This window comes from Antechinus flavipes, chromosome 2 (assembly GCF_016432865.1).
Source record: "Antechinus flavipes isolate AdamAnt ecotype Samford, QLD, Australia chromosome 2, AdamAnt_v2, whole genome shotgun sequence".
Taxonomy (NCBI): Eukaryota; Metazoa; Chordata; class Mammalia; order Dasyuromorphia; family Dasyuridae; genus Antechinus; species Antechinus flavipes.
The window spans coordinates 58,145,418-58,165,423 of NC_067399.1; the positions used below are offsets into that span (position 1 = coordinate 58,145,418).

General features: G+C 36.4%; 1 protein-coding gene across 1 annotated transcript in view; it reads right to left on the minus strand.

The window, feature by feature from the left end:
• ATP2C2 (ATPase secretory pathway Ca2+ transporting 2) overlaps window positions 1-20,006 on the minus strand; it is a 111,946-nt gene that overhangs the window by 9,306 nt on the left and 82,634 nt on the right. The window contains exons 16-21 of the mRNA XM_051974925.1: window positions 14,812-14,913; window positions 9,917-10,073; window positions 4,670-4,840; window positions 3,291-3,388; window positions 3,109-3,159; window positions 2,269-2,435 (exon numbers count right to left, since the gene is read on the minus strand). Of these exons, the coding sequence (XP_051830885.1) occupies window positions 2,269-2,435; window positions 3,109-3,159; window positions 3,291-3,388; window positions 4,670-4,840; window positions 9,917-10,073; window positions 14,812-14,913 (746 nt within the window). The remainder of the gene's footprint in view (window positions 1-2,268; window positions 2,436-3,108; window positions 3,160-3,290; window positions 3,389-4,669; window positions 4,841-9,916; window positions 10,074-14,811; window positions 14,914-20,006) is intronic.

Below are 20,006 nucleotides of genomic sequence, written 5' to 3' on the forward strand. Positions count from 1 at the left end.
AATTTCCTAGAATTAGAAAGATTTTCATTCAAATCCCGCCTAAACATCTAGCTAGGTGATCTTGGGCAAGTCACTTCACATCCATCTGCCCTTATGTAAAATGAAAATAATAAAATTTACTTCACAGGATTATGGCAAAGATCAAATTAAATAATATATAGAGTATTTTGTAAACTTCAAAGAACTATATACATAACAATAATTATGATTATGATGATGATGATGATGGCTACAATTAAGAGTATGACTATGGAGCCAGAAAATTAAAGGCAACCATCAATGGGTTACAAAATAAATAAAGGGAGGGACAGCTAGTTGGTGTATTGGATAAAGTACCAGCCCTGAAGTCAGGAGGACTTGAGTTCAAATCTTGCCTTAGACACAACACTCCTAGCTGTGAGACCCTGGGCAAGTCACCTAACCCCAATTGCCTCAGCAAAATAAATAAGTAAATAAATAAATAAAAATTTAAAAAGACCTGATTCAAATCTGCTTTTTAAAATGAAGAAAACAAGTTCTGGGAAGGGAAAGGATCTGCCCAGTGTCACTAAACTGCTCAGCAGAATCTGGATTAAAACCCAGTACCCCTTCATGACAAATGCAGTACAATTTCCACTGACATCAGTATATAGCAGAAGCAGTTTTGGAAAGTTATGTGGAAATGTGCTCCTGCAATTATTAAGCCCCTTTTTTGGAATAAGATGGGGCAGCTAGGGGGTGCTGTCGTGCACAGAGTGGTGCACCAGAGTCAGGCTGATTTATCTTCCTGAATTCAAATCTGGCCTCAGACACTAACTATCCTGGGCGAGTCATTTCATCCTGTTTGCCTCAGTTTCCTCATCTGTAAAATGAGCTGGAGAAGAAATGGCCAACCATCTTTGCCAAGAAAACCCCAAATAGGGTTATCAAGAATTGGACGTGATTGAAATGACTCAACAACAATAACAAAAGTAATAAGAGAGTCTCCTAGAGCTACTGAGGAGGCAGACTACGCCTTAAGTGTTCTGTTTAGAGGATTCTCATCTTGAGATTGTAAAACAAATTGTGGGTTATATTGTAAAACAAAACATAACCATCTAACTTAATTTGTGTATATATCAGATTTGACAAATATAGCATGTCCATATAACTGAACTGCAAGGAAACCTAGCTAACAAGGCATTTACTCTAATTGCAAATCCAAAGCACCACTAAATATGTGTATAAACAAAGTATCAACAGTATATAGTATAGATCCATGTCTGTCACTTGAAACCTCTCTTCAATGTGATCCTTGGTATCTGGGCCACCTGGCTGCATCAGAGCTGAGACCTGGACAGCAGAAAGAAGCCATCGGGGAGTCAGGTGTTTTTAGTGCCTCCCTGGGGAAGAGATTCTAGCTTGGAATGCTTTTCCATGCAGAGGAAATGTCACGTGATTTCAGATTCCATAGCTGTCTCTACTGTTAGGGGTTTGTAACCATCTCAACACTAACCAACTCGAATCTGCTTTCTTCTGAAAGTTTAAAAAATTGGGATCAAATGTGTTTGCTCACAGGGAATTTCATAGAAATAATATATTATGACATGCTTTAAGTATTTTACAGTTTAAAAATGTCTTTGTCTTTTAAGTGTTTGGTCACATTTTCTTTTTGCTGAGGCAATTGGGATTAAGGTCACATAACTAGAAAGTGTTAAATGTCTGAGGCAGGATTTGAACGTAGGTCCTCTTGACTTGAGAGCTAGTGCTCTATCCACTGCACCATCTAGCTGCACCATTGGTCACATTTTCAAGGCAGAAAAATTGTAAGAGAAGAAGTTTTAGATCTTAGTAACTTCTCTGTGCCTTTATTTCTTCATCTGGAAAATGGAGCAGTAAATAAAGTACCAGACTTGGAACCAGGAGGACCTGAATTCAAATCTAGCCTAGTGTTAAGGCAACTTAACACTTCCTAGTGATCCTAGGCAAGTCACTTAACCCCAATTGCCTTTAAAAAAAATGGGGATAACCGACTACCTCATAGGTTAACTGTGGAGATAATGTTTTACAGACTAAAATGTGAGTTTTTATAATTACTCTATGTCCCAAAGAGAATAGACATGACAGCTAGTATCATCCCCATTTTACAGATGAAGAAATTGAGGCTCAGATGATTTGCCTTCAGTCAAACGGCTAGTTAGTAACAGAACCAGAACTCCTAGATAATCATCTTTATACATCAGAGGAAGGCAACTATTTCTACTAATGGTGTTTTTGCTGGTTTCTGAGAACATTTGAAATACAACTCACATTATAGTGGAGAAGTCATCGTCTACTAAGATCATATTGGCTGCTTCTTTACTGACGTCTGTCCCTGTTTGTCCCATGGCAATTCCAATATCAGCAGACTTCAGGGCTACTGCATCATTGACACCATCCCCTGTCATCCCCACGATAGCACCAGATTCCTGCAGAGCCTTGGAAAGAAAAAGGACAATTAGGGCAGCAAGGTGGTTCTGTGGATAGAGCACCAGCCCTGAACAAAGGAGGGCCTGATTTCAAATCTGGTCTCAGACACTTACACTTCCTAGCTGTGTGACCCTGGGCAAGTCACTTAATCACAACTGCCTCAGGGGAAAAAAAAAGGAAAAAGGACAATCTACACTAATTCCCACATCCTGCATTTACATACTTTCAAATTCGTTGCAATCTAAACCTTCTAGTGTAAAAAAAATAAAATAAAATGTACTTGACAGTAGAGAAATTGTTCATTTATGATTGAATTTTTGCTATTAACTTTTTCCCCCAGTTGAGTTGCAATAACTGCTTTGTGGAATAAACTGCCCAAAGACACTAAATGAGTTTCAAAGTTCATCACATAGCTCTCATCCCCTTTACAGCTTAAGTAGGGTTTCATAAAATGCCAGTCTCCCTGCAATCAACATGGCAGCCATCTGTCTGTTGAATGCATTGTGCACTACTTTGCATTCTGATGATCAATGATCCTGGCGGATCCCCCGGTAGACTTTAAGCTACATGAAAGCAGGCAGTGAGTTAGTTACAATCTCACCCAATACCCATTCAGTGCTCTGCCCATAGTAGGTAGTTCCCAACACTGTGTTTGAATCCATCTCCTCGTTCAAGACCTACCTTTATTATTTTGAGTTTGTGCTTTGGGCTCGTCCTGAAAAATATTGACACCTGAATAACAGAGAGAAAAAAAGGAGACGTATAACTCTGAAAACAAGTTCCAACTGCAGGAAGTTTCCCCCTCTAATCCTTTCCTCCTGTTCCCCACCTCCACCATACATCCACAGAAAAGGGGTCATTACCTTTCTGACTTTGGCCGAGAGCTCAGGCTTCTCCATCTTTTCCACTTCTTCTCCTGACATGGCTTTTACTTTCCCATTGCACAGGCCAATGTTTCTGCCTTTAAACAAAAATCTGTCTAAATGATTTGATCTAAAAGTACTCTCCTAACTCTGGTTCCATCAAGAGTTTGAGAGTCTTTCCTTCTGCTTTTCCCTAGCCTCCCCCCTTCCACAATCTCTACATTCACTGTAAAATTTCTGAAATAAAGCCCAACTTATTAATAAACAGTTGATAGAAGACAAAATAAAAGCAACAACGACCAGTAATAATGACCTATGGAGCCACACATAATAGACATTTATATTTTAAAAAATCTTGTTTTATTGTTATTACTCATGACCATCTTTCTTATTTCCAGTGACTTAAATGTGACTCTTCAGAAAGTCACAGAATCACAAAATACTAGATCTGAAATATAGGCCTTATATTATCTCATCTCAGTGGAGGTCACACTGGTTGAAGGACAAAGCACTTTAATAGAAGTCAGAAAATAATCAGTACCTTGCCACAGGATTTCTGAAATTAGACATGTTTGATATCTTTGGACCCTGGTTTTATTTTTTTTTACATTTTGGAGAAAAAGAAGGATGTTTTTATTCTTCATATGCTAATATCCTGGAGATGAATGATCTGTTGGATTTAATTAGGGAGGCTAGGGAACAACATTGTCTGTCGACATTTGGCAATGTGAATATACGACAAGACTGAGGCTCTGAACCAAATTTCCCAGAATTTTCAAGCTCTTGGAGGAAAGACAAAGAAGGATATGAAATATAAATAACAGATCTCTGTTTGTAATGTTGCTGGGAATAAATAAGGAAACAAATGCATTTTGAGTCATAGTAAGAATATAATTACAGACTTGAAAATACAGTTTCACTTTTGTCAAAATTGAATCTACAAAAAAATCAAAGGGCTTAAATATTAGAGGTTTGTAGTATGGCTCAAATCAATCAACTAATTTTTTACCCTAAGCCATAGTGAAATTATGTTGGAGACGAGAGACTTAAGATAGTTGCTTGATCCCAGAGATTCCTTCTGATTGTATGAATCCATGAAAATCCCTGAGGTGGGCTGTTTGCATGAGAAAGATATTAAGTTTTGAAAATTCCTGGAGACTATTTCTTCAGTATCCCCAAAAAGTGAATTTGCTTGGTATGGTCTCTCCTAGATCACTACGGGGTTGAGGCAATAGGTGGGATTACTCTGTTGCATTCTTTCAGGACTGTCTCAAGTGCCCAAACAGGCATTTTTGGGGGCTAATGAAAAAGGATTCATTTCTTGCTAAGAGGGAACACTGTTCTTCAGCATGAGAAGCCCACCACCAGAAGTTTGTTACCTATAGCCAGAGCAGTTTCCAGAGCATCCCCTGTTATCATTTTTACTGACACGCCGGACTCAGTAAGGACCTGGACGGCTTCCTTTACTCCTGCTCTTGGAGGATCAATTATTCCAACGAGGCCTAAGAATGTGAGCTTACCTAGCTCTGGGCCTGAAGCAAGAGCCAGCACTAAGACAGGAGAAAAAGGAGAAAAAGACAATGGACAGTGAGTTTCTGTAATGTTCAGGAAATGCTGATAGCTTAGGTTATTTTAGACTGGAAGCTCGACAAGGGCAAGGGCTGGGTTCTCTCTATTTTTGTATTGCCCAGCCCCTCCCTCACAATGCTCCGCATACTGTATGTACTTGATAAATATTTATTGGATGAATGAATATGTTATATAGGTAACTGGAGATATAAAGATAAAGTATTCCATTTTCATTCTCAAAAAAACCCAAAATATTAAATTTGAAGTCAAAGGACTTGAATTTGAATTCTGGCCCTATTAGTGTTTTACTTGAGTAACTTTTAACCTCTCTGGAACTCAGTTTCCCTAGCTGTAAAATGAGGGGATCACTTCTACGGACCTTCTAGCTCTAGGCTTATGATTCTAACGAACATTCTCTCTTCCACTGGTACTTACATTGGGGGCTCTGCCCAAGAAATCTCTCCTAAATCATTCAAATAACAGCAGCATTCCTACCTGGATGTTGGGAGCACTTTAGATCTCTCATCATTTGCTTGTCTTTGCTGACAACTCCTCCATGTCTGGAATTTCTGCCCTGATCCTCTTTACTCATCCTACCCTGAGAAAGTGTTGTATGGTGGTGAGGGTATGGACTCAGGGTCAAGAGAGTCCTGAGTTCAAATTCCACCTTCAAAGTTTACAGCTTGTGTGACTTTAGGCAAGTTATTTTGTCCTCTGGTTATATTTTTTTCAAACTGTAAAATGAACCTAATATTTACCCGTAGGACCTAGTTAATTAAGGCTATTAGAAGAACCAAATAAAAATGTTTTTTTTTTGCAATGACCCATCCTTCAAGATCAAGCTCAAGTTCATTGGGAAGCTTTTCCCGATTACTCATGGAAATCTCTCTTCTTTTCCCAACTCCAGAGCAGTTATTGTCTGTGCTATTGACTGGTATTATTGACCTTGCCAATAATTAATATTAGTTGGTTAATACCTATGTAATAATAATATGGAAACGTGTGTATATATGTATGTGTGTGTTTCCCCCAACTAAATTACCATCTCTCTAACAGTAGAGGCTGTATCCCCCACAATCCCTAGTACACAGTCTTACACATGGAATTCAAACACAATGGATTGATCAACTGACTTAACTAACTCAACTAATTAAGTAATTAGTTAACTAACTAATTTTTTGCATTCCTTTTTTTCCAATTTCAATCTGAAAAGATTTGTTCACAAATATAATTTTTCTAAAATCAGGTTATATGATTTCAGATGGAGAAAAAGAAGAGCAAATACATACAGAATAGCATTTATTCGTGTCTCCGAACCAGGTCACTGGGATGCTTATGCTAAAACACACCTTGAAGATCACCTTTTTCCTGCCAGTGTCAATGTTATTCTTGGAAGAATAACATTTAAAGGGTTTTTTTCATAAAATCTTTTTCTAGCCAAGGTCAATGTTATTCTTGAAAGAGTAATATTTAAAGGTTTTTTTTTTTCTTCTTCATAAAAGGATCTTAAATTAGATAGTTTTCAATTTTGTCCCCACTTCTCCTTGGAAATCCCTCACAAATAAGACCCACCACAAAATTTCACAATATGTCCTTATGTCCCTTTTACTGTTGGGGCCTATAAGTAAAGGAATCATAATCCTCTTGATAACATGCCCCACAAGTGTTTTTTCCTCTTTTAAATATAACAATAATAGCTTTTTATTTTTCAAAATGTATGCAAAGATAGTTTTCAGCATTTACCCTTGCAAAACCTTGTGTTCCAAATTTTTCTCCCTCTTCACTCTCCCATTAGATAGCAAGTAATATAACACAGGTTAAATGTGCAATTCTCCTAAACATATTTCCACATTTATCATGTTGCCGAAGAAAAATCAGATCAAAAGGGAAAAAAATGAGAAAAAAACCCAAGTAAATAAATAGCAACAACAACAAAAAAGGTGAAAATAATATGCTGTGATCCACATTCAGTCTCCATACTTCTCTCTCTGAATGTGGATGGCTCTTTCAATTACAAGTCTTTTGGAATTGCCTTGAATCTTCTCACTGTTGAAAAGAGCCAAGTTCATCACATTAATCATCACATAATCTTCTTATTACTGTGTACAATGTTCTCTTAGTTCTGCTCATTTCAGTCAGCATCAGTTCATGTAAATCTTTCCAGGCTTTTCTGAAATCATCCTACTCATTATTTCTCATAGACCAATAATATTCATTTTATTAATATTCATATACCATAATTTATTCAATCATTCCCCAACCGATGGGTTCAGTTTCCAGTTCCTTCTTGGTATTTCTTTTAACCCCAAAGCTAGAAATAGAACTTTTAGTGCATTTTTTAAAAGCCCAAATAAGTGTAATCCCCCCCCATAAACTTTCCCCCAATCCCCTCTCAGACCTAGTTTTTAAAAGTTTCTAATGCAGTTATAGCAACTGGTAGAGATATCTTCTCTCTCAACTAGACTGTAAGTTCTTTTAGGGCAAAGAACATGCCATGCTGTATACAAGTTTCCAGACCTGGAAGACAATGGGATTAATCCAGCCAACTGACAAAATCAGAAAGGTCTTTGTGGATTTGGCACAAAGGACTAAGCCACAGATTCTTCAAAATCTAAAAGTACATAGAGTGGAATGTCATATAATAATCTAATTTGCAGTGGCCCTGGCCCTCAATATCTTGATCTGAATTTCTGCTATAAATCTGGTTAAGTCATCAGGCATCAATTTTTAAATCTATTAAGTGGGAATAATAATATTTGTGTTAACTAACTCACAGGGTTGTTGCAAGGAAAACATTTCTTAAACACTAAAGTATTCTAGAAATATCATGCACACACATATAAATATACATGTATAAATAATATACATGCAACATGGGTATTAATCCAGAGCTGCCTTCTTTCAGTAATCACTTATTGAGTCATATAGCACACAGAACACTGTGCTAGGAATATGAGTATTTATTAAGTGCCTACTGTATGCTAGGCACAGTGAAAGATGCTAGAGATACAGATACAAAGCACAGCTCTTTGTAGTTAAATGACTCTATTCATTACACTATCTAACTGCCCCAGCAAAAGAATTCTTGACAGGGAAAAGCTTCTGCTTTTCCTGATGAAGGTACTTGGGGGGAGGGCGCAAGTGGGAAAGGAGACTTTGGGATGAAGCCATCAAGAGAATTTAGAGCTGGAATAAATCTTGTCCAATTCCTTCATTTTACAGAGTAAGAACTTATGTCCAAGGTCATAGATAATAAGAAGAATAATAGTATTTTCCATGTATTGTCTCATTTATCTCTCACAACAAAAAATGAAGTAAGTGCTACTATTTCTGTTTTACAATTGAGAAAACGTGCTGAGAAGTTGGCTTAGTAGGTAAACCATTGGACTTGGCACAATTTTTTATCCTGCGTTAGACTTTTATGTATGGGACCTTGGACAAGGTCCTTTATCAGCCTCAGTTTCCTCATCAATAAAACTGATTATAAGAGTCGTATCTCTCAGGATCGTTGGGAGAATTGATTGTTGTGAGAGAGCAGATATAATATCTAAAAGTATTGATGGTGATGACTGGATTGGGCCAGAATCATACACACAGGTGGAAATTGTCTAGGGCTGGTTTCAAACTATGAATCTCCTTGATTTAAGTTTATCACTATACATTCTGCTCCCTGGTTCTCTTGGAAACAAGCAGGGCAGATGAGATTTGAAAGTCGATCCTCTGAGTTCAAACCCAGTATTTGTGCTACACGACATTCTGGGGGTGAGTGGAAAGAGTCCCCATAAGGCACCAAGTGTGGTTTATTTTTCATACCCTTTGATCCAGCAGATTCACTACTGGATCTGTATCCCAAAGAGATCATAAAAAAGGTAAACAGACCCACATGTGCAAAAATGTTCACAGCAGCCCTTTTTGTGGTGGCAAGGAACTGAAAACTGAGCAGATGCCCATCATTTGGGGAATGGCTGAATAAATTATGGTATATGAAGATAATAGAATGTTATTATTCTAAAAGAAATGATGAGCAGGCTGATTTCAGAAAGACCTGGAAAGGCTTCCATGAACTGATGCTGAGTGAAGTGAACAGAATTGGGAAAATAGTATACACAATAACAGCAGGATTGCATGATGATCACCTATGATAGACTTGGTTTTTCTCATACTACAATGATCCAAGACCATTCTGTTACGGATGGACTAGATGAGAAATACCATCTGCATCCAGAAGGAGAACTGTGGAGACTGAATGTGGATTGAAGCATACTATTTTCACTTCTTTTTTCTTTCTTGTGATTTTTCCCTTTTGTCCTGATTTTTCTTTCCCAACATGACTTAACACTGAAATATGTTAAAAATGAGTGTACAGTTTTAACCTATATCAGATTGATTACTGTCTTAAGGAGGGGAGAGATAAAGGAGGGAGGGAGAAAAGAAATTTGCAACTCAAAATCTTACAAAAATGAATACTGAAAATCATCTTTACATATAATTGGGAAAACAATATGCTATTAAAATTAAGTTTTTTAAAAAAGAAAGAGCAGTTCATTTAAGTCTCATAAGATCTGAACTTGAATCCTAGTCCTGCTATTTAATAGGTGTGTAACTTGGAGCAAAACTTCTGACCCTTAATTTTCTCATCTGTAAAATGGGGGGATTAAAATTTGTATTCCCAGCATAAACAGAGTTGTATGTAGAGTGCTTCCTCTACATGAAAATGCTGTAAGCTAAAATTGTAATTAGTAACAATAACTCAAATTTGAAATCTGAACAAACAGAATATACTCTATTAGGTACAAGGAACATTATACTTGAAGGTCCTCTATTAAAATAAACAAATTAGAGCATGAAGAAATAAATCATGCTAAGGGGATAGGTTGGGAAGTGTTTTTGTTTTGTTTTGGACTGTAACTAACTTTCTTTTCCCCCCTTAAACCTCAGACAGGATACTACTCTACTCTGCAGGATGAATCTAGCTTATCAGCTGCATGTTTAGTGCCTGACAGCTGGCAGAGCAGATCTGGAGCAAAAAGCAAACTTAGAAGCTGCATGTGACTAACCCCGCATTCCAAGGGAACCCATCCTCTTCTCTTCCTGCAGGCAGAAAGATTTCTGCTGGGGAGTTAGCTGCAGAGGGATCCCCCCGTTGTTGTACATGGTGCAGTAGCGAATCACTTCTTCAAAGGCCCCTTTCATGAAGTAAACTTCTTCCTGGTCCTTGAGGAAAGAAAAAACCCAACAAACCCCAAACCAATTCTTTGAGCATCTTATAGTGCCTGTGTACAAATTAAAATCAAACAAAATGAGCAACAATAGTCTCACTATTATAGGGCTCGCTCGCCTTGATCAGTAAGTCATAGGACTGAGAATTTTAGAGTAGGAAGGAGACTTCCCAGATCAGTAGAGCAAGTATTAGTCCCATTTTACAGATGAAGAAACAAAAGATCAAAAGATTGTGGCTTTCCTGAGATCCTACAGAGATGCTGAGGTAGGCAGGTTAAAGGGAAAAAAAACAACACCTGAGATGTTTGGTTATAGCAAAACATGAGAAGAATTGGAGGATGCTCCACAAAGCAAATGCCTAAAGTACTTGTCAAATGAGGTGAAAGAAAAGTTGGGAAGATCTAGTTTTATTGAATTTCCCCCAAATGAAATAAAATTCCATTTTAAAAACAATACATATTTTTTAAAAGTACTTTTTAATAAAGTCCACTAAAAGATGCTCTGTCAGTGTGGTCCAGAGATCACTAGTGAGAGGCTTCAGATTATTTTTATATTCACTGTCCTGTTGGTAAAAATATAATCACTTACATGAAAATCTCAATTCTTAAAATGTCCTGATCTCACACTTTATATTCTCCTGCCAGGTTTTTTTTTCCTTATTTAAAAACAAAAAGTCATTCATATAAATAAAACCACAGATAGGGCATCCACCTGAGAACTAGGGGTCATGGAATCTCAGATGATATGCAGACATCCTCAGAGTGGAGGATCTTTTGCTAAATGTTCACGAACTCCCCAAACAGGCAGATCTGAAGTGAAATGGAGGCAGAAAACATTTATATATTTTAAGGGAAGACCTTCCCACTTCTAACAGTAACATTTAAAAAATCTTTTACATTAGAATAGATTTGGGCCATAAGAGGTGAAGACTCGTAACTGAATCATGTTAGAAAGTTCATCATTAGAAATCATCTTGCCTTACCCGACTCTATCTTTTTATAAAAGAGGAAACTGAATTCCAGGGAGGAAAGTGACTTATTCATCCGTACAATGAATTAGTGTCAGAACTGAGATTGGAATCTTCCCAAGAAGTTTCAATTAACTTAAAATTGCCTATCTGGTTTTAGATGTTGGGGTTATCCAGGCATGTTACTCACATAGACCACATGATTTCATATGGCATCTCATCAAATCTCAAATCTCTATTAATGAAATTTTTTTTAAAGGCAAAATCTGGAAACTAGAAGTCTGTATGGCATAGGATAGAGTCCAGCTTCTTAAAATGTGGTTCAGGATCCCTTATGGTATCTTATAACTGAATTCTGGGGACAAGAAATTATGATTTATTATCAGTAAGTGTTTGACTTGTATATCGATGTCACATACTAAATACCTGGGGTCACATAAAAATTTCTCAGATGAAAAGGAATCATACGTGGAAAAATTTTAAATGCTCTGGAATAGAGAACATGAGACCACTTTTGACTGAAGCAGGTATACATATAGGAATTAATATATGAGCTAAGTTGTGAATGAAAAGCAAGATTTTAACAGGTGGAGAAAAAGAATACATTACAGATATGGCAGATAACTTGCCTAAATACACAGATAAAATGGGAAATAAATGGTAGCCTAATTTGGCCGGAGCAAAGTATGTGTGAAGGGGAATTGGGTGAACTGTGATTAGAAAATTGAACTGGGGCCAGAATCCTTGACTATTAAGCTAAAGGGTTTGTGTTTATTCTAGAGGCAACGGGACCCACTGAAATTTATACTAATTTGCAGGGCAGAACATTTAATTATTCAATCATTAATCAGGGCTAATATTTGCTCAAAGCAATGAATCATGGAAGCTGTCAATTGCCATGAGCTACTATTAGTAGGAGGGAAATATGGAGGAGGGCATTTGGGTGAACATCTCTGGAAGGAGAAACAGAAAGGATTTTGTAATTGAAGCTATCTGAACAGAAAGAAGAAATACATGAATTTGGGAAATGATCACAAGCCTGGAACAAAAGCATGAAATGGTAGTGTCGGGGGCCTTCAATTATTCAGACAACCACATAGATGAGATAGTAAAGTTCTCTCTTCACCAAACACAGAGTAGCTAGTAAGTTTTTGACTTACCTTAATGATCATTTCCTCCTTCAAAAAGTGGGGCAACTAGCAAGGGCAAATTCTTTCCTGAATCTCTTTTATACTAACAGGGAGGAACTGGTTTCTGGGGTGGAGACAAATAACCTTTCCCTTCTAAAGTCTATGATAAAGGAGGGGAAATCTGAGCATGGTTTGACATGTGCCTTAGATTTGAAAAATTCAGAGGAAGGAGATGTAGAATTCAGACCAGGAGAAATGGGAGATGCTCAAAAACAAAATTATAATGATATAAAGGGAAATAATTGTAATGAAGAAGAAAATGGAAATTTTGAGAAGAGATGAAATTGCACAGGGAATGTATTAGATTCTAAAAGAAGTAAAGGAGGATCAATATTCAAATATTTATAGCCTGTAAAAACAGTGTTAAGACTGCTAAGGTCAAAAAAGGAAGTTAGAAACAAAGACAGGTTTTTTTTGTTTGTTTGTTTGTTTGTTTTTTTTATGGACAAAAGGATGGAAGAAAGGATGGGATCTCTACTAGGTATGAATGAGACAATAATAAATGACAACAGAGAGGAGGAATAACTGCTTGCTTCTTCTCTGGTTTTGTTTTCTCTGCCAGGGATAACGACCTTTGCAATGGAAATGATGGAACCAAAGAAGCTAACATGCAGTTAATATGAACTATAAGAAAGAGTTACCTAGTTGCCCTTGGTGAATTCCAGTCTCCTGGCCCAGATGGGCTACAAGTATTGAAAGGATAGCAAATGGGACTGCTGAGCTACTGTCAGAAATATCTGAAGGGGCATGGAAAACAGGACAGTTATCACCCATTGGAAGAAGGGCAAATGTTCTAGTTTTCAAAAAAGAAGAGAACAGAATCTGCAGACCATAGATCATAACCTTAACTTTTAATTCCTTAGAAAAATTATAGAAAGGTTTAATGAGTGAATATCTAGAGATGGAAGTGGTGATTACAAAAAGTGAGCAAAGTTTCATCTTCATCTGGTCATGTCAGATCAACTTTTATTTCCTTTTAAAATAGGGTTGATAATTTTATAGATGGCAAGAATAATGTTGACATAATTTATATGGATTTTATCATAGCACTGAATAAAGTGGCTCCTACTATTTTTGTGAAGAAGATGGAAAGATGTGGATTAGATGGATGATAAAAGACTTACATAGATTCACAACTGGGAGAATGACCAAATTCTAAGAGGATAAATTTGGAGCAGTTAGGTGGGAAAGTGCACAGAGTGCTGAGCTTGGAGACAGGAAGATTTATCTTTCTGAGTTCAGATCTGGCCTCATTAGTCACTTTAACCTGTCTGCCTCAGTCAAATGAGCTGGAGAAAGAAATGGTATTTCAATATCTCTGCCAAGAAAACCCCAATGGGGTCACAAAGAGTTGGACACGACTGAAAAAAATGGCTGAACAACACAACAAAAAGATTTGCTAATTGCTGAATGTCAATATGGCAGGAAGTCTTTAATGGAGGGATCCAGAGATCTGTTTTTGGGCTTGGGCTGCTTAACATTTTTATCAATGACTTGTCTAAAGGTATAGGTGGTATGTCCATCAAATTTGTAGATGTACAAATCTTGGAAGGCTCTGTGACTCAGTGGATGACAGGGTCAGGATCCTAAAAGATCTTGACAAGCTACAGCACTGGACTCACTCTAATAAGATGTAGGGATATATGTAAAGTCTTGTGTTTAGATAAAAAAAATCAACTTCAGAAGTATAAAAAGACAGGGGAAAGCACAGATAGACAATAGTTCTGAAAAGAATCAGAGGATTTTAAAAGACTGAAAGCACCATATGAATTGCAAGTATGATGCTGTAGCCAAAGGCTTAAGTAATCTTAATCCACATTAAGAAGTGCACAGCTTCCAAGAACAGGAAGGCGATAGTCCCATTGGATGGGACTTCTTCCCCTTATAGACTTCATTTGGAGGTTTATGTTTGGTTTTTGGCACTGTAATTTTCAAACAGACATTGATAAACTGGAGACTTGTTCTCCAGGATCATGAATAGACTTGAATCTATGACATGTGAGGATTAATTGGGGGAACTGGGCAGATTTATCCTAGAGAAAAGCAGACTTAGAGGAGATGCTAAATATCTTCAAGTATTTGAAAAGCTGTCACATGGAAAGAACATTAGTCACAAAAAAGGCAAATTTAAGTTTTAAGGTCAGGAAAAAAAGTTGCAACAATTGAAGCTTCCAAAAGTTGAATGGATTTTCTTGGGAAATGGTGGATTCTTCACCGGAGGTCTTCAAGCAAAGTCTGGATGCGCACTGGTCGAGAATACGAGAGTTTAGGTAGGGGTTGGATTCTATGATTTCTCGGATTCTGACATTCTGAGGATATTGGTGCAATACCTGCTTGAGAACCCAAATCAAGAATCACAAAAGACCTCCCCTCTTTTTAGACAGTAAATTCCATGACAACAAGGACTGGGTCTTCCCCATCCTCCCCAATTCAAACACTAAGAGTGAATGACTTTGAACAATGTCAGATCCTCATAGCCAACTTTCTCCTCTGCAGTAGCTAATAGAGATATGTTCTAGAAACTTTATATTCATTCCTATTTCTTTTCATAATTTTAAGAAAACAGAAACATTACCTCATTTTTAAGGCTGCATTTTACTGCCATCCACTTCTGTTCTGAGCTAAATGGGATTTCTTTTTTCCTGATGTAGGAATCTTTTATGTCACTCAAATCCATCTAAAATAATGGAAAAAATGTAAAAAAAAATGAATCATCACAAATTATTTTGGACATAAAACTCTCTAAAGTTGAATTATTCATTATTCAAATCATCTGACATGGATGAGAAGTCAAAGCATTTGAATTCTGGAGACAAAGAGAGGCCATTTTATTTCCTTTCAATGCACTTAACTACGGAAGTGATTCTGGGTCTTAGAAAAGATGCTTTTTTTGGTCCAAAGCAGTAGTTTTATTATTCAATGCATCCTTCTCCTAGATTTTACAAGCTTTTCCTAATGCAGAGCCTCATGGATTTGGTAATAACTTGCAGCTTTAAAAAGGCCAACTACAATAAATACTAAGAATTAAGTGTGGTTTTTTGGTGGCTTTTGGGAAGTGAGGTGGAAAAGAAGGAAGGAGGCTTTTAGAATTCTCAAGATTCAGCAATTTCCCAATATTGTGTGTGGCAGGTACTAAATTAGATTCTATTCTAAATGCCCAAATTAAACCTCTAATACACATACTAAGATTGGTCAAATTTGGAATGAAGGTCTGGATTAAAATCCTGGCTCTTCTATTTACTAGTTATGTGACCTTAACTTAGTCATTGCTCTTTTGAGCCTCAGTTTCTTCATTTAAAAAGTACAGAAGTCGGAGTAGAGGCTCTCTAAAGCCCCATTCAGTCTCCAAATCCCAATATGATAAGGAGGTGTTTATGATTTTGATGAACATCTTTCTTTTCTACAGAAGCACATTTCTCTGCGTGGGACCAAAAGCTGATGAATTGATGTGGAAGGCAGGAGTTCTAATCCTGGCTCTGTATGAGGGCAAATACTGCTGTATTTTCTTCATAGTTGCATCCCTCACTCCGACAAAATTTCTAATACAGTGCTGAGCACATTAATACTTCAATATTTGCTGAACAATAAGTGCCTGAATTTCTCCAGTTCTGGCAGTGAAGACTTCTAAAATAGAGTTTTGAAGTGTTTGAAGGGATCTGGATAAGTTACAAGTAGATGTTTACAGAAATTGGCTCTTCTGATTTCAAAAGGGGTGGAATGGGGAAATAATGTAAGACCTCACCCCACCATTTTCTTGCTAAAATATTATAAAGAAGTCATTGATTCTTAACTGCAATATGGCAACAGAAAAATAAATCAGATGAGGAAGACTAAAAAGACGTCTCCACAATGAGTATTTTTTTTTGTTTTTTTTTTAATTTTTATTTAATAATTACTACTCGTTTCTGTTCCGATTTTTTTTCCCCTCCCTCCCTCCACCCCCTCCCCTAGATGGCAAGCAGTCCTTTATATGTTGGATATGTTGCAGTATATCCTAGATACAATATATGTTTGCAGAACTGAACAGTTCTCTTGTTGCATAGGGAGAATTGGATTCAGAAGGTATAAATAACCCGGGAAGAAAAACAAAAATGCAGATAGTTCACATTCATTTCCCAGTGTTCTTTCTTTGGGTGTAGCTGCTTCTGTCCGTCATTTATCAATTGAAACTCAGGTCTCTTTGTCAAAGAAATCCACTTCCATCAAAATATGTCCTCATACAATATCGTTGTCGAAGTGTATAATGATCTCCTGGTTCTGTTCATTTCACTTAGCATCAGTTCATGTAAGTCTCGCCAGTCCTCTCTGTATTCATCCTGCTGGTCATTTCTTACAGAACAATAATATTCCATAACATTCATATACCACAATTTACCCAGCCATTCTCCAATTGATGGGCATCCATTCATTTTCCAGTTTCTGGCCACTACAAACAGGGCTGCTACAAACATTTTGGCACATACAGGTCCCTTTCCCTTCTTTAGTATTTCTTTGGGATATAAGCCCAATAGAAACACTGCTGGATCAAAGGGTATGCACAGTTTGATAATTTTTTGGGCATAATTCCAGATTGTTCTCCAGAATGGTTGGATTCGTTCACAGCTCCACCAACAATGCATTAGTGTCCCAATTTTCCCACATCCCCTCCAACATTCATCATTATTTTTTCCTGTCATCTTAGCCAATCTGACAGGTGTGTAGTGGTATCTCAGAGTTGTCTTAATCACAATGAGTATTTTAAAGTTTCTTCTTCCTCCTCTTTCTTTAACACCTTCTTCTTTTTCCTTCTTTTTTCTCTTTTATTCTTTTTCCTCCATCACCCATTTGTCCTTCTTCCTATTCTCCATTCTGTTTCCACTTCCTTTCCTCATCTTCCAATGTTCCCAGGCATAATTTTTGTCTCTATTAATAATAATAATTCATGGAACCAGTAGATGGAAAGCAATACCCATCAAGTAGAAGGCTGTTAACAAATATGTTAAATGGCTTACTGACATTCTGAAATCAAAAGTGAATGGGAAGAACACACTTAAAGCAATTAATACCAATGCAATGCCAGCCTTAGTAAACGTGTCTGGAATTGTAAAGTGGGCCACACGAGATTGGAAAAGTACTGTAACAAAAACCTATACAATATTAAAAAAAACATAGAATCCATCATACTAAGATAACTGTAGAAAGATAAACGCTTGCAGATGCCAAAAAAAGAAAGAAAGTATTGATGGACATTTTTCAAGCTCCTGATGAATGGGTCAAAACTTGCTCAAATAATTTTGGATTAAGTATTTAATAAATGGCAGTTATATAGATTTGTTAAAATGGATTTACAATAACAATTAAGAACTAAGACATTCCCATTGGAAACTATAGAAGAGTTATCTTTAAGACTTAGTAACCAGTAATCTGTAATGATTTAAAACATACCGAATCTTAGTCTGATGTAACCTGTTAGCCAGAATAATATATTGGAAGCTTGTTATCTTTCATGAACTGACAGACAACAAATACCCATCCTTCCAATATATTTTTCAATCTACAAACTGCATGAAAGCTAGAACGTTATCCTAGTTGCCTTGCATAATTACTCAGACAAAACATTGATTCAAAATACTGATAAAATTTTTAAAAGAAGCCAATATCTAAAATGCGATTCCCAAGGCACAGGAAGCAAAAAGTTTAAAAATTAGAGGCCTGATTTAGCAGCTCAGAATCGTATGGAAATGGAATGAGCAACTTGTCTCAGGACTATTTCTGTCCATACCCTATTTGGGAAAGAAGCACATGAGAGGATGATAATAATAAAAATGATCCTTTCAAAGCCCAATCCATTGTCCATATCATGGTGGAGAGGAAAGGGACAAGGATTTTATACTGCTTTTTGCCATTGGCACTCAGTTCCAAATTATACAATATATAAACTCCTAAATTAGATGAAGCAAATAAACAGAGGAGCTATTAAAGTACAGAAAAGGGAAAAAGGAAAAACTCTGGAGTTAGAAAGTCTTTACTTAATACAAACTCCAGAAATTATACTAATAATAATACAGATGACAAAAACAGCAGAGATAGCTCAGATCATCTAGAAAGGAAGATGGACAAACATAGACTAAAATTCTGAAAATTCCTTTTTATATATAATGGCATGAATGCAACTAACAAATCAATTCAAAACAGAATAATTTCAAAAAGCTGATATTGTTATAACCATTACTAATGAATACATTCTTCTACAGAATTTAATCAGCCGTTGAATTCAAAAGTCAAAAAGTTAAGGAGATATATAGTATCAAAGCAAAATAAATTATTCAATATTAATGGAAAACTTTACAATAAAGAATAGAGAAGTAAAGAAATCAGAGAAAGAAGGGAATCCCTGAGGGAGGATGTGAAACTCTAGCTTCTCTACAAAATTAGAAAGCAATAGTCTCATATAAGATACATAATTATTGACTCAAGTGATTAACAGTCACATGAATCAGTGACAAAGCATAAAGCCAACATCTTCCTAAATGTAAACCTGATCCCACCTTTCTTAACCCAAGGCATCATTTACTTATTATCAAAAGAATAGAACATGTTGACCTTCCAAATATAGACCAATAACATGTTCATGTACTTTATACAAAGCATTTATATCTTGTATCATTAAAAACAAAATCTTTTAACAAATCTCTTCAATATACTGCTTGAAGAACAATAACAACAACCAAGCACATATAAAAAATTCCTAGGAGTATACACTATAACTCACTGTTCATTTAGCAATTATTGAACAAAATTTCCAAAGGTGCTACAATATTTGTGCTGCCTTCATTGAGCATCACAAAGTTTTTGATCTGTACTCATAGCTTATTCACTTACTACAAATATGTCAAATATGTCCATATATAATGAGAATGCTAAAATATTTGATCCCGCATCCAAAATTTTCCCATTTAAAATATACCACCAACACAATAATATCTGAAAAATAATCAATATGAAAAGTGGCATTTTTTCAGGGAGACAGTTTAAGCCCAATATTCGGAGTTATTCTAAGGACATCCTCAGGTAGCCTACAAAGTAGAAGCTTATGTTCTTGGGCCTTTCCTACTTAAACTTCATCAAAGAAGATGAGAAGAAAGAAATTATAATTCAACAGGAAAAGATATATTGCATCCCTATCTTCCTGTCTGCTCCTGGAGTTGTCCCAAAGATGCTTTCAGTGACTCTCCAGATGATGACCTTATATATCAATTCTCATTTAATTATAAGAAGCAGCCATTTTTTCCAGCTGTGCAATAATCAGCAGAATACATTTTAAAAATTGGAAGATAATGACTTGCCTAAGACCATTTTTATCTGGACCCTTCAAAAAATGACAAGAAAATAATGATGATGATAGGAACTGATATTTGGATACAGATTTTTAAATGTTATGCAAAATATTTTACATTCACTATCTAATCCAATCTTTGCAATTGCTTCATGAAGACTTATCTCCATTTTATATAGTTAAGTAAACTGAGGCTTAGAGATTAAATGACTTGCCTAGAGATACAAACTAGTAAATAGCTGAGTAGATTTGCCAGCTTAGGTCTTCCTAACACTTATCAAGTATGAGATACTTGGTCTGCCTTCCCCCCATTGCTACTTCCAATAAGTTGGAAAAGATTGCTCAGGACAGAATTAGGTGTACTGTAGTAGGATTATAGAATCTGGAGCTGGAAAAGATCACCTATTCTAATATCTTCATCCAGCGACTTCTAAAAACTGGCTGCCCACAAAACA